The sequence below is a fragment of the Larus michahellis genome, chromosome Z (assembly GCF_964199755.1).
Source record: "Larus michahellis chromosome Z, bLarMic1.1, whole genome shotgun sequence".
NCBI lineage: Eukaryota > Metazoa > Chordata > Aves > Charadriiformes > Laridae > Larus > Larus michahellis.
Window position 1 is genome coordinate 36818648 of NC_133930.1, and position 15792 is coordinate 36834439.

The window sequence follows — 15792 nt, forward strand, 5'->3', positions numbered from 1 at the left end:
CACGTTTACCCGAGAGGGTATGGCATTTTATATTCCTTTGTTCTAGTAAATACATTTTTAACAGTAATTCTCTTTGTAAATAGTTAAAACCCAGAAATGTTCTCATACAGTTTTAAATTTGAAGTGAAAATCTCTCAGAATTAAAAAGTGGAAATATCAAATCTCAAAATCCAAAATCATTGCAGCTGTATTGTACAGTCTTTAAGTTACATACTTTATCAAGTTTTTCATTAGGATGTATTAAGGATATAATATTCAGAATGCAGCTTCACTAGGGCTTCGTGAAAAGTATTTCCTGTTGAACATGTACTCATAAGTGATTTTTCAACTTAGAGAGTGCTTTCCCACAATGCAACAAGACCATTTTTTCCTTTAACAATATTCTGTCAAGTTCAGTGTCTGGCTTCTCTTGTCCTCGCACTTTCCACAAAAAAAAAAAAAAAAAAAAAAAATTAATTTCTCAGGTTACTTAAATATGTTAAGAGTTACAACTAGAAACCTTACTATAATGAAGTTCTTGCATTTTTTCCTCAGTGATTTTCTCAGATCAAAAACTGTTTCTTTGAATTCTCCTTGAATTGTTTGAGGCAAATGTCAGTAAAGTAGAGGCCAGGGATGATCAGGTAAGAGACCTAAATACAAACATCTCAGAAAAAGCATTGCTGAAAGGTATGAGTAGATATAGAACCTGTCTTTTAGATTCACCTCTCACAGTACCAATGAGAAAGTAATTTTATGTAGCTGCTTTATTTTTTACAAGCCTAAGCTGCTACTTTTTAAAAATACAGTTCTGTGTCAAATATGTAATTTGCCTCTGGAATTTGTATTATGGATATTTTCCATACTTTTCCTGATCATTTTAAATGCCATATTCTCAAATGGTAAGACAAACGACTACATGGTACATGGAAGAAAAGAGAGAAAAAAAATAGCAGCTGGGCAGATGTCAGGAAGCAATTTTTGTTTTATATAAGACATAACAGGGCAAAGTTGTTGATATAAAGACCCTGAGGGGAAGGAGAGTCATTTAGAAGTACAGCTATGCTGTCCCAGGGTACAGGCAGTAACAGAGAGGAACTGGTTTTTTGGAAACATCCTCACGGAATGCCAAATTGCAAATGATTATTTTCAAAAGTGCCTTTGTAAAGAATTCAAGAATCAACAACCCAGACAGAAAACCAGAGGAAATCTGTGGTAACTTCTGGAATCCTGATGCTTTCTTACAGTCAGGAAGAGGGTAGGTGAAGCAGAACAACGGGGTCAGGAGCGTGAGCGAGGAGGGCGTCTTGGCTCTGCTCTGTCTTTGCTGTGTGGGAGCTGCCGGTATAAAACGAAGATGTTAATTTTTCCTGGCAAACCCAGTCCCAGTGAGGCACAGCTGATTAGTGGTTGCTGACTGTTCCTATGGTGTGTCAATGAATGCCACAGAAAATAATCGTGGAAGACCACAGTGGTGCTGAATAAAGCAACCGAGAGGGGTTACTGTAGGAGCAATTACATTAGAACTTTCAGCAAACAGCAGGCTGAAAGAGAAGTTTAAATGAATACCAGGAGTATTGTGTGGGCCTGGAATTAGCTGCCTCTTTAGGGTTAGCGCACAGAAATGTTCTACTTTATTGTGCTTATTATGACCATAATTAACAGTATTGCTGGCATCATGAGTAGCAAAAAAAGCTTAGGCTGAACGAATATGGAAAATGAATCAACTTTTCTTTCTGCAAACACAGTTTTTCACATAATCAGAGGAAAAGCAGTGTGGGGAAGGTTACTTATCAAACATATATAATTTACACATGTTCCTTTTCTGCATTAAGTAAAGGTGGCCCGACCACCTACCTAAGACCAGTAGTTAGTGTCTCACAGGACAGAAAACCTGTCATGACACCAAGTCCCTTTTCATCCCTGCATACTATCAATGCCCTATACAGGGCATTGACCCTCTCATTGACCCTCTTTGGGCTTTGTCTCCCGCCTTAGAAAGATAGAAAGAAAATATCTGTTTATTTACAGTCCATTAAGATTTTACAACAGTCTGTACTTAACTGGCAAATACATGTATCATGTCTACTGATGTAAATAATTCGATCTAGTTCATGCCCCTTCTATGTGGCAAAATCCAACACTAAGACTTCACATATTTAATTAATTGAAAGTCTTTTTACTATCCAAAACTTCACAGACAGGAAGGTTTAGGTGAGGTTTTTTTGCTATCATCAGTATCGTCCTGTCTGGTATCCTCTAATGAAAGGTGAATGGAATGTTTTTTCTGCTTTGGGAAGAAGTCTGTTTAGATTTGACTTAACTAGGTGTGCTAAACACTTACCTGAGACAACTCTGAGGTGCTATAAGCTGAAGATAGCGTTTCTTTCATAATTCAAAGGCATTCCTCCAAAAAGCAGTTTTGACAAATATGAAAAAGACTTTTACCCCACCCATCATTCACCTACTCAGCAGCATACTGTGGAAAGTTTGGGGAAAAATCTCTAGTTCATCCAAGAGTTTCAACACCCAGAGACCTGACAGAATTCTCAGATATCCACAGTTTATGAAGTCCTCCAGCAAAATTCCAAACTCCTCTGCCCCTCAAAAAAGATTTTCTTTTGACATTCTCACTTAACTGTCCACACTGAGGGGTGGTGGAGGCAGGTATAAGCACAAAGAAACTTAAATTTAAATAAAATTGTACTTTTTAGTTGTTAATTTTTAACTAATCTAAAAAGAACGATGAAGTACAAGTAAAAGCACATGTAAAAGCAAAAGGCTGCTAGGATATTATGGCAATTCAGAGGAACCCCAGGTAGCAAGAAGTCCCCAGTATACTTCATGATGTGGAAGTGTATACAATTTCCTGGGCAACAGCGCAAGACGTATATGATAACTTTTATATATTTCCTTTAAAAGAAGATGAGTTAGTATTGGGTAAATATGCAGGATTAAAAGGGCAACATAAACATAGAATATCCTCTTAATCAGTAACAGAGGTCTCCTTACTTTATTACCAATTGGCAGCTGAGGCAGGAAATTGCCAAACACATATTTTTTGCTTGTTATCGCCTTCCCTAAAGGTATTATATTAGATAGCAATTATAATCCAAGTATCACAGCAGTGCAGCGTTCCCATTTTCACTACGTTCTTTCTGGAAGGTGAACAAAACTGGAGTGCTGGTATGATCCTGAAAAGACGAGCTGGGCTTTCTGATTTACACAGTAGCAGCCATAGATCTCCAGTGATGAGAGGGGGCTGAGACACAATGACTCATTTATTGTTATTGCCCTCAGCTGGGACATATGGTAGATTTAAACTTTGTTTTGAATACTCTTTCACATAAAATATCCCATAGTTACCACAGATAACTAGGCTTTTTGACAACACCCCAGCTTTTTGCATGGATGTGGGACACTGGTCATGACAATGCCCTTTCCTGATCTCTGCCTCAGGCAAATGGTCATTTCTGTTGATTTGCATTTTTACTTAAGTTCTTAATTTGTTACAGAGGGGTTGAGAAAGCCTTTCTGCCTTGCAGTGTTCTCTGAACCTTGGTTGCCTCTGATTGCTGGGTCTGGTCTCAATTTCCACAGAAAATCATGTGTGTATGAATTATCCTAAAGACAGCAAGAGAAAACCATTCCAGGGGAAGATGAGACATGAAGGTTTTAGCCATCAAAGCAGAAGGGAGAACAAGCGTTTTCCATCAGCATGGTTAAAGTTGCATGAGCTGGAAAAGTGAGACTGGTATTAGCAAAAAGTAATCTGCCTGTGAACGAGAGACCCCAGTCAACAAACATCAGTCATTCCAACTGCATATTTATAGAGGGTGATTTTTGGACAGTTCAGAATTTACCAAGGAACTACCAAGGTTGCTGGAGAAATGAGCTGAAAAGATGCATTATGCATGAAAAAAGGCAGGGAGAAGTTTACGAGGCCAAAATCAATTCAGAACAGCAGGAAAGGAGACACCAGGTAAGTTTTCAGGAAGGCTGAATTGAATAGAAATGGCAGTACATATGCCTCCAGATACAGGAGTTGTAGACGGAGAAGGAGCTGATTGCAGCGGCAGTGTTCTGGTAGTCATAATCGGGGTCACCTGAGTTCAAGAGCAGGATAAAGATGAGCTGCAGATACTCCTAAGGCTTAAAGAGGCAATTTTCTTAAGACAAATAGACAAAACCCGGAATTTTTGGGCAGGGTAAAAGGCATTTAAATTAAGCTAGAAAATTATTTTGTCAGAACAGGCAGGGAGGGTGGGCCAGGAAGCATCCGTCAAAGTGTTAAAAGATGTGAATAGCAGAGCAAATTCAGCTCTAAGGAGACAGTTCATATGAAAGAAGGACAGAAAGAAAGGCAGGAAGGAGCTGTCAGGATGCATCAGATAACAAACTGTAAGGTGGGAAAGTAGTTCTTGCACTGCTATGAGTATCAAATACAAATATCTGTCTGCCGAAGATAAAGTTACAGGAAATGTAGTCTATTTAAGTCCTAGAAAAGACCGATACTGCAGCAAGTAATAAAATGGTCACAGAAATTTTCACTGGATATTCAGTTGTTAACGTTTAGTAATGGGAAATAACAACAAATTTCCACCTTTTTATCGAACACTGCTCATCCAAACCATCATAAAATATTAAACTGGATAAAAAAGGGAGAAGATTTTTAGAAGCATTACAGTCATTCTCCAGAAAAGAAGTACGTTTACTACTTCCAATTGATAACACCCACTTCAAGCCCTCTAAAGAGATTAATTTTTAGCAGTCTGTGGCAATGATAAGTAAACCATGTGTTTCTTAGAATTTGAAATCTGTACACCATGAACAAGTCATTTATTATGAAGGTAGCATACTGTGGTGCTGAATAGATATGCTGTCTAAAGTGTGAATTTTTTCTGGAGGTTGACACAGAAGGACAGCTTTCTCAGCAGTCCTTGTGTTTTGAAGTAGGTTATTTAAGTATCCACTGACATTCCATTTAAAAATATTTAGGTAGGGGACATTGGCTTTTACCAATCCATAAAGTACTAGGACCATATAAAAGGATATATAAATACAAAATACATGGTCATTCTTCAAGTTACACAATGGTAGAGTGTAATGTGATAAGATGATCACAATACTATCTATATCTCAGGATTAAGCATGGTGGTCCAGAAACCATAAATGTAACTCATATTGGTAGCTTAACTGAGAATTACGATACTCGCTAACTGCAAAAGTAGGCATTCAAAAGCCAACGTTGCACATACCTGTGGTGTTACTGTAGATGTCATCTACCCCAGCTCTGAATGGAAATAGTGATAGTTTTACAGAGTAACACAAGGGAAACGTTAACAGGTACCATCTGATAGTAAGCGACCCTCTTCTGAGAGGTATGTAGAGAGGCGTTTTCCGACCTGATGCACTCTCTAGGGAGGTGTGCAGCCTACCGGGCGCTCATGTCAGGGATGTCACTAAGAGACTACCAAACCTCATACAGTCCTCTGATTATTATCTGCTGTTGTTGTTTCACGTGGACACCAGTGATACAGCCAGGAGCAGCCTGAGGAATATCAAGAAGGATTATAGAGCTCTGGGAGCAGCAGTCAGGGACTCTGGTGTGCAGGTAGTTTTTTCATCAGTCCTCACGGTCAAAGGAAAGTGGGTTGATAGGGAAATCAAATCTGGCACATCAACAAATGGCTACAGGACTGGTGCCACAGACAGAGGTTTGGCTACTTAGACCACGGGACTTGCCTTGAGAAACCTGGTCTGCTGGGGCCTGATGGGGTCCACTTGTCAGAGAAGCGGAAGAGCATCTTTGGTCAGACGCTTGCCAAGCTCATGAAGAGGGCTTTAAACTAGAGCTGCTGGGGGAGGGGAACCTCAATCCATCCCACTCCTACCAGTATGATGCCAATGCCAGTAACAGATACCCAGAGCCCCAGTAAGGGTTACAAGTCAACAGGAGAGCATCTGGAGTGCAGCACAAAGGAATACCAGCCACTCCATACAGTAAGTTAGCTTCACTGGGGCCCCAACTACAGTGCCTCTACGCAAATGCACGTAGCATAGGGAGTAAACAGGAGGAGTTAGAGATGTGCAGATGCCTGCAGGACTATGATCTTATTGGCATCATGGAGATGTGGTGGGATGGCTTCTGTGACTGGAGTTTTGGAATCCAGCCTGGTAACAGGTTCTTTAGGAAGGACAGGCAGCAGAGATGAGGAGGAGGTATCACCCTCTATGTCAATGGCCAGCTGCAGTGCATGGAGTTCTGCTTGCATGGGGATGGATGAGGAGCAAACTGAGAGCAGCTCAGGTCAGGATTAAAGGGGGGGTAGGGACAGGTGACATTACAGTGGGGATCTGCTACAGGCCACCTGACCAGGAAGACCGAGTGGATGAGGCCCTCTATAGACAGATAGGAGTAGCCTCATGTTCACAAGCCCTGGTCCTCATGGGGGACTGCAACCACCCTGACACCTGTTGGAGCGAAAACACAGCAGGAAATAAGCAACCCAGGAAGTTCCTGGAATGCTTTCTTCTAGTGATAGAGGAGCCAATGAGGAGAAGTGCCATGCTGGACCCTGTTCTCACCAACAAGGAGGAGCTGGTGGGGAATATGAAGATCAAGGGCAGCCTTAGCTGCAGTGACCATGAGATGGTGGAGTTCAAGATCCTTAGGGCAGCAAGGAGGGTGCTCACTAACCTGGAATTCAGGAGAGCAGACTTTGGCCTCTTCAGGGATCTGCTTGGTAGAGTACTGTGGGATAAAGCCCTGAGGAGAAGAGGGGACCAAGAAAGCTGGCTAACATTCAAGGATCACCTCCTCCAGGCTCAGGAGTGATGTATGCCAACAAAGAGGAAGTCAGGCAAAAACATCAAAAGGCCTGCATGGATGAACAAGGAGCTCCTGGAGAAACTCAAACTCAAAAAGGAAGCCTACAGAGGGTGAAAGGAATCAAGGACAGGTAGCCTGTGAGGAATACAGAGAAATTGTCAGAGCAGCCAGGGATCAGGTTAGGAAAGCTAAAGCCCTGATAGAATTAAATCTGGCTAGGGACATCAAGGACAACAAGAAAAGCTTCTATAGGTATGTCAGTGATAAAAGGAAGACTAAGAAAAACGTGGGCCCTCTCTGGAAGGAAACAGGAGACATGGTCACCTGGAATATGGAGAAGGTTGAGGTACTCAATGCCTTTTTTCCTTCAGTCTTCACCAGCAAGTGCTCTAGCCACACTGCCCAAGTCACAGAAGGCAAAGGCAGGCACCGAGAGAACGAGGTACTGCCCACTGTAGAAGAAGACCACATTTGAGACCATCTATGGAACCTGAAGCTGCGCAAGTTCATGGGACCTGATGAGATCCATTTGTGAGTCCTAAGGGAACTGGTGCCTGAAGTTTCTAAGCCACTGTCCATCATATTTGAGAAGTTGTGGCAGTCCAGTGAAGTTTTCACCAACTGGAAACGGGGAAACATAACCCCCATTTTTAAAAAGGGAAAAAAGGAAGACCTGGGGAACTACAGGCCAGTCAGTCTCACTTCTGTGCCCAGCAAGATCATGGAGCAGATCCTCCTGGAAAGTCTGCTAAGGACCATGGAAAATAAGGAGGTGATTGGTGACAGCCAACACGGCTTCACTAAGGGCAAATTGTGTCTGACAAATGTGGTGGCCTTCTATGACAGCGTTACAGCATTGGTAGATTAGAGAGTAGCAACAACATCGTGTATCTAAATTGGAGAGCCATGGATTTGACTGATGGACCACTTGGTGGGTAAGGAATTGGCTGGATGGCCACACTCAAAGAGTTGCATTCAACAGCTCCATTTCCAAGTGGCAACCAGTGACAAGTGTCATTCCTCAGGGGTCGGTACTGGGACCAGTGCTGTTTAACATCTTTGTCAGAGACATGGACAGTGGGATTAAGTGCACCCTCAGCAAGTTTGCTGATGACACCAAGCTGTGTGTCATGGTCAACATGCAGGAGGGAGGGATGCCATCCAGAGGGACCTGAAAAGGCTTGAGAGGTGGGCCCGTGCGAACCTCATGAAGTTCAACAAAGCCAAGTGCAAGGTACTGCACATGGGTTGGGGCAATTCCAAGTATAAATACAGGCTGGACAGAGAATGGATTGCAAGCAGCCTTGAGGAGAAGGACTTGGGGTTGCTGGTTGATGAGAAGCAATGTGCTTCATGAGTCAGCAATGTGCACTTCCAGAAGGCCAACTGCATCCTGGGCTGCATCAAAAGAAGTGTAATCAGAAGGTCAAGGGAGGGAGGTGATTCTACCCCTCTACTCTGCTCTTGTGAGACCCCACCTGGAGTACTGCATCCAGCTCTGGAGATCCCAACATAAGGAGGATATAGAGCTGTTGGAGCGGGTCCAGAGGAAGGCCACAAAGATTATAAGAAGGCTGGAGCACCTATGCTATGAGGACAGCCTGAGAGAGTTGGGGTTGTTCAGCCTAGAGAAGAGAAGGCTCTGGGGAGACTTCATAGAAGCCTTCCAGTACTCACAGGAGAGATGGGGAGGGATTCATTATCTGGGAGTGTAGAGGTAGGACGAAGGATAATGGTTCTAAACTGAAAGAGGGTAGATTTAGATTAGGTATTAGGAAGAAATTTTTCACTGTGAGGGTGGTGAGACACTGGAACAGGTTGCCCAGAGAGGTGGTGGAGGCCCCATCCCTGGAATTGTTCAAGGCCAGGCTGGATGGAGCTTTGAGCAGGCTGGTCTAGTGGGAGGTGTCCCTGCCCATGGCAGGGGGGTTGGAACTAGATGATCTTTAAGGTCCCTTCCAACTCTAACCATTATATGATTCTATGTGTGGGCATCAATACCTGTTTTTCAGGGCAGAAAGCGTTCTTGTAGCACAAGGTGATAAGGTCACACTGTGGCATCTTCACAGAGCAGTGTGAGAGGAAGGTGCAGTATCACACACTGCCTTAGTGTTAGATTTGTAGTGTTAAATGAGACTTTTTCACAAGCCTGTTTTCTGTCCAGTGATAAACATGGCTCTCAGGGAGATGGTGGCTTAGATGCTAAAATCTTGTCTTTTGTGATGAACTTTTCAGGTCTTCCAAGTGTTTTCTTTCACTTAATGAATTAGCCGTCCACAGCCAATTTAAGCTGCTTCAAATTTTTATTATTATTTGCTGATTGCTATTAATATCATAGACATACTTTGGACCATTGTTTAGATGGCATAGTCTCTGACACACAGATCACTTACTCTCAAGTCCAATAGATTTCAGCAAAGGTCTAAATCTTCGCTGTGCGAGTCCCCAACAGGAAAGAGGTGTAACAGCTCCAGCCGTCTGGGAATGTGGGCAGCCCTGTGGCTGCAGCGCTGTGGTTAGGAAACCCCCAGGAAAACAGAGGCCACAGCAGAAGTGAAGGCTGTGAGCCAAAGGCATATGAGTGTCCTGCGGAGGCTGGGCACGGCAGGGACACTAGCGTGGGAGCGACAGGCGCCTCTACCCACTCCCAGCCTCAGCACATTGTACCCATGCAGGGTCATACCACCCTGAGGCACCTCCGGGGGAGTTGCCCTTTCTCTCTGCTTGGCTCTTCTCTCAGCTCTAGCTCCCGTGCCCCTGCTCTGCTCAGCAGGTGCCCAACCCATCCTGTGGCAGGAAGGTCTGGCACCTTGTCGTCAGGGAGCTACAGGAGAAAGGCATTCACGCCTGCCATTCGTGCTAAGGGCGTAGCTTAAGGAAGAAAAGGAGCTACCAGGGAAGATGACACCAAACACGACTTTCAAGGAACGTGGCTGCGGGCACCCATCCCAGGGGAAAGCTGAACGCTTGCAGCGATGGCAGACCTGTGTGCGGCACACCCACCTCTGGCATGTGCAGCTCCTGCTCCAGCTGGACACGTGCCTTGGAAGCGCAACTGGGCTGAAGCTGCCAGCACTCAGGAGGAAGACAAACCAATCTGCAGAGTATAAGACACAACTTGTTGGTCTGAAATGCATAGATTTCAGACATATGAGACACAACAAATCTTCAAAATAATTTGCTTTGTGCTGCCGCTCCTGCCGAAGCAGGTTTGCTCTAGGTATTGTGTGAATGAGTTCTGTTAGCTGCTCCCACATCAACCAGAAATCTTAGTGCAAATAATGATTATTATTTGTTCTGTTCATTTAGCACACCATCCCCTTTACATTGTCTGAGTAATGTACAGTGAGCAAAGCCCATAAGCTAGATCTCTTCCATCTTTTTATAGCAGTATGATGGACTGATAAATTAATGGAATTTAAACCACTTTGTCCAGTCAAAAAGTGCAGGATTCACCAAAGTAATCTTGAAGATGTTTCTTAAATAGTTCACTTAGGCTTGTTTTTTTTGTGGAACACACAAAAAACCCACACGACTAGCTAAGAAAGGTGCAGTTGCCGTGAATGGGGAAATAACCATCTGCTGTCCTTGGCTTGTATCAGAAGTAGTGTGGCCAGTAGCACTAGGGAAGTGATCATCCCCCTGTGTTCAGTTTTGGGCCCCTCACTACAGGAGGGTTGTTGAGGTGCTGGAGCATGTTCAGAGAAGGGCAAACAAAGATGATGAAGGGTCTAGAGAGCAAGTCTTACAAGGAGGCGTTGTTTAGCCTGGAGAAAAGGATGCTGAGGGGAGATCTCACTGCTCTCTACAACTACCTAAAAGGAGGTTCTAGCGAGGTGGGAGTCGGTCTCTTTTCCCAAGTAACAAGTGATAGGATGAGAGGAAATGGCCTCAGATTTTGCCAGGGGAGGTTTAGATTGGATATTAGGAAAAACTTCTTTGCCGAAAGGGTTGTCAAGCATTGGAACAGGCTGCCCGGGGAAGTGGTTGAGTGGCCATCCCTGAAGATATTTAAAAGACATGCAGATGTAGTGCTTAGGACATGGTTTAGTGGTGGACTTGGTAGTGCTAGGCTAACGGTTGGGCTTGATGACCTTAAAGGTCTCTTCCAACAAAAACGATTCTATGATTTTATGATCTTCAAGCTGATTTTTAAAGTAATAAATTATTCCATTGTGTATTATTGTGGGGATCTTTTTCCTCACCATGTCTATGACTCTTACATTGCTGGGGATCATTATCCTGCCATAACAGAACGAGAGCCTTTGGCAGCCCCTCACATATGCACAAGGACAGTGTAATAATTCTGTGGAGCTCTATACTATTTACAGAAATGCAATTTTTGTATGCAAAATTCTTTGAGGGTCAAACCTTTCCAATGACAATATTAATCTAGTGCTTTGTAAATGTTATTTAATCTTCATAACAGTGTTTGGATGTCACATGGTTATTTCAATTGGAATGGCCTTGGATATTATGCATTCTAATGCACGTAGACCTGGATTATGCATACAGACCATGTTTATTAGAAAGAAAACATTTCTCACTGCAATGAGTGAGAAATGTTTTGAAATCTGTTTCTTTCTTAGGAAGTAGATGCTTTTATAATATAATTGTTTCATTTATGAACTTGGTATATTAATCTTTTTTCCAACCACTCCTCAGCAAGCCAATGAGCTGGAAAGTGCAAAAGCCTCCAGAGTGGAACTTCAGCAGCAGTGGTGGAACAGTCAGGAAACCAGCAGAGATTCCCAAAAGCATGAGCAAAAAATACTCAGAAAAAATCCCCTTCCATCTTCTTAAACTTCTAGTACACAATTTCTCAAACTTCTCCAGGCATTTGCCCATCAAGCTACATCTGAAAAGACTTGTTCATTGGCCATATTCTAAATGACCCATTTGTTTTACCCAAAGTTTCACAGTGCCAGAACTGCCTCTCCTAGATGTTTAGATTTTTGTGGAGATGGGCAGCTCTCCGAAGATGCAAATATACACACTCGAGCAGAGGGCTCCAGTAACTGCAGAGGCTGCTAATCTTAGAGAGAGCTGTCTAGTCCCCATCACACACTCCCAGGGCTCCAGCGTCTTCCCGTGCTTTAGCTGGAAAATTCCAGCACGCTGACCTGGCGCTGACTCCTTGCTGTGAAAACACAATGGGATCCATTCTCCTATCATGGACCAGCTATGCACATAAAAACCCTGTTGACTGAAAGGAGAATAGACCCCTTTAGCCTTGGCATGACAAGACTCCTTTGAATGCTTACAGCATTTTTCAGTGAAGTGTGTTGAGGATGGAGAATACTTTCTCCCTTCCCCCTCCTTTGCTCCTTCCCCCTCACAGAAATCCATATCAGCATACCTAGCACCTATCATCCATATAAGGCTCTCAAAAACCACCTTTGTGATTTTCAGTCAGTTTCCTCTCTCCTTAACTTGGCAGGGACACGCTTTTTATTTTGATGCAACTGGCATTCACTCTTTGGTAGTTCTGCCCACCTGCCCCATCCAAGTCCCCTGTTGCAGAGTGGCTTTGATGAAACTGACAGATGAGGTGCTCTGAGATCATCTATTTGATGTTAATAGATATGCCTGATAATTGGGAGACAACACGGGTACAGTCACTCTGAGTCAGAATCTGTAAAAAGTGCAGACAAAAGATGAAATTTCAAACTAGCAATTCAGTGAGACCCTGTAGTTGCCAACAAGTCAAGTGACATCCATCTCAGACATAACTGGCATGATAATAATTCAGGTAATTTCTAATTTTGATATACACTATTGTCTTCCATAACCTTTAGATGTTATATTATTTAGATATTATACCAATAATACTACAGCAAACCAAGCCAACCAGTCATGACAACACCAAAACCAAACAAAAAAATCAACCTGACATGTTCCTCTTCTCTCCAGCACCTTCTTTACTCCAGAAAAACCCAAATAAAGAGGCAGGTTCTGCAGATGAATGAAATTGGACTGACTTAAGGAGAGACAAGAATTACAGATTTGAATTCCTGGACTGGAATTCCCTGATTTTCTAATCCCGGCCTCTGTAAAAGACATTTTATCCGAAGGGCAGAAACAACCATATAATAACTTAAAAAAGCAGATAGAAGTTCCCCTATTGTCTTTAGTCACTTTGGATCCAAGCTCAAAGAAAGTATTAGGTGTAGAAATATATTTTTTTTAATGGCAGATAGTAACCTCACAAATTTAAATAATATTTGGACAACTTATTTGGATCACTTGTGGTAATGGATCGCTTCTTAGCCAAACAGTGATATATTCATAAGAATAAAGTAGTAATTGTTGGTTTATTCTTTGAATGACTCAGAAACAGCAGGATGGGAGCATATGTTTTATTTTAAATGTGATAGCAACTTGGGTTAAATATCTTGTTTGCTTGGGGTGTTTTGTAATATTGTGTAAAAAAAGTTGTATAAGGTAATCATTTAGTGTTTATTTTATTATGTGTACCTTCTACTCAGAGGGTTGGCATTATTGTTCCTAACAGTGATGGATACAAGCAGATCATGCCCTATGACCTCTACCATCCCCTTCCGCGGTACGTAAAACAGTCAACCAGATGCTAGGATTAACAGATACCTCTCCTTCTTTTTTCTTTTCTATGTATTTCTGCTTGGCTCTCAAACTAAGTTAACAGATGCTGCTTTTCTCTTGCTCTGAACTCCTGCAGATTAACCTAGAGATGTTCAAATGCTAACCTGTTGTTATAAATTATGTTGATGCAGAACTGAAACGATATTCTAGCTGAAGCAGCAATGCAGACTTATTAAGTGTGTGGTCCCTTTCTTTCTCTCTTTCCTTACCCCTCACCCCCACCGTCCCTTTTGACTCACACCTTTCCTTTTCATTCCTTTTACTCATCTCTGAACAGGATAGGTGGCTTTCTAATGAACCATCAGACTTTCTCCCTCTCCCCAGCAGTGCTGCTTCTTGCATGCTTATAAATTGTTAGATTTTGGGTTTAGACAGTATTGGTGTTGTGTTCTGGTCCTGCAAACCCATGCTAATGCCTTCCCCAGGGGCATTAATCCATTGGCTTTTCTAAGAAATCAAAGGTCAGGGGAGGAATAGGATCAAGGCCTGATTTCTATTATTAATTATCTCACAATTAAAATGTCTTTAATGTAAAACTTGAAATTCTTACGGAAATAATCCCATTGGTAATTACCCTTAAAGCCGTGAATAAGACTGGTGCTGATAAAAATGTTTGGTAATTGAAGGTTCAAAACCTTTTGGTTTTGAAATACTGCTGTGTTTCCTTCTTCATTAATTTATTGTGTCACGGAGTATGAAATCACAGAAAGAACCCCCTAGGCAACTTGTTAGTCTCATCCTGGTGAGGAAATGACCTCCCTCAGACCATGGTGAGGCCTAATGCAGAGAGCATTCAGCATCAGTGTGCAAGCGCAGTGCACTCAACGTTCAACAGAGTCTCCATCCAAATCATGGACCCACCCCAAACTGTGAGTGAGATGGCAAGGAGGAGAGCAGGTTGCTTGCCAAGCATTGTGGCTGCCATTTGTATTGACACACTTTATCAATGGATCTGTGTCACTCAGGTTAGGCTTTTCTCTTCCCAGCTAAGTGCTTATGGTTACGTACACACAGTCTTTATCACCAAATATTCCTGAGATACGCTTATAAAATATATCCCTGTATCTAATTCCTTTTTTCTGGAAAACATTTCTCTCTGTTCTTTATTTAAAAAAACCCACATACGTACCTCCTGACCTCAAAAATTAAACCTCTGTTAGTAAGGCATATAAAAGCTAGAATATTTATACAGGGTTTAACACTCTAATTTAGAATAAAACAGATTTTATTTCAATTATGTACAAAGGGCATGTACATTGACAAAAGACAGAGAAGAATTTTATATCAGAGGATGATTCAGCAGTACTTAACAGTGGAGAGGCTGTATTTAAGGAAAAAGCATCCTGAGCTGCAGCTAGGCAGTGGCTTTTTTTACTGTTGAAGAAAATCCAAAATAAAGGATCAAAATGCCCTGAGGTATTTGGCTTTCAGTAACACTGAAAGCCAAAAAAAAAAAATCATTCCCTGAAAATGATCAAAAGGCTGAGACTGTTTCTCAAGCTGTTCTGGATTATGGTCTCACCCCGTAACAGTCCCTTTACATCCACTCTCCCAGCTGCACTATTCTCCTTTAACCCTCCCCTCCATCGATTGCTCAGGCTGCAATTGCTGGCTGGGACCTCGTCCCCCCTTTTCCCCCTCTGCTTTTTTGCTGCTGCTTCCCCTCTTCTTCCTCACCCCATTCCCACATGTGCTCCTATGAACCCATGAACGGGGCTCAGCTCTTCCTCCTTTGCCCCAAGAGGGAAGACACAGACACATGTCTCTTCTCCAAACCTGAGAGATAGCAGAAGCTGAACAGATCATGAGGCTGGCATGAGACAGGGCCAAGTCAGGGGGTTAAAAATTGTTTTTCATCTGAACCTGCAGAGTTTAGGTAAAAAAAAACCAAAGCAAAACCCCTCAATGAAACCAGAAGGCCCTGGTTGCGTTACCTGTCTGAGACTGGCACCTAATACTAGGGATAGAGGAGAGCAACAAATACTCCAGGAGAAGTGGAGAGCGAATCTGGGAAGGAGTCTTTGCAAGATTTCCCTAGTGCAATCCCTCAATCTTGTGCACTATCACAAAGAGGGTAAAGTATGGTTCAGCTGTAGTGCTTACTTTTAACGCACCACCAATTCCTTTCACAAATTCCCAGTCAATGTTGCACGCTTTGTACCTCGAAAGGAGCTGTGGCACCTGCTACAAGAGCTGTGCAACAGAGAAATTTCCCCTTCCTGTCTTACACTCATACAAACCCAGAGGACCAAGCTGCTTGCCTAGATTTAAGCTGCTTGGTATTGCTGAGGTTGCCTAAGGCATCCGGAAATTTGCCCCAAAGACTCTAGGGAATTCCCTGGTGCCACATCACTTTCGTG

The 15792-nt window shown here is 42.7% G+C and overlaps 1 protein-coding gene across 2 annotated transcripts in view; it reads left to right on the forward strand.

Moving 5' to 3' along the window:
* The window catches only part of ADAMTSL1 (ADAMTS like 1), a 470647-nt gene that overhangs the window by 356162 nt on the left and 98693 nt on the right, over positions 1 to 15792 (forward strand). For both annotated transcript variants that reach the window (XM_074570361.1, XM_074570362.1), the window contains one exon: positions 13326 to 13376. In XM_074570361.1, coding sequence (XP_074426462.1) covers positions 13326 to 13376 — 51 coding nt within the window. The remainder of the gene's footprint in view (positions 1 to 13325; positions 13377 to 15792) is intronic.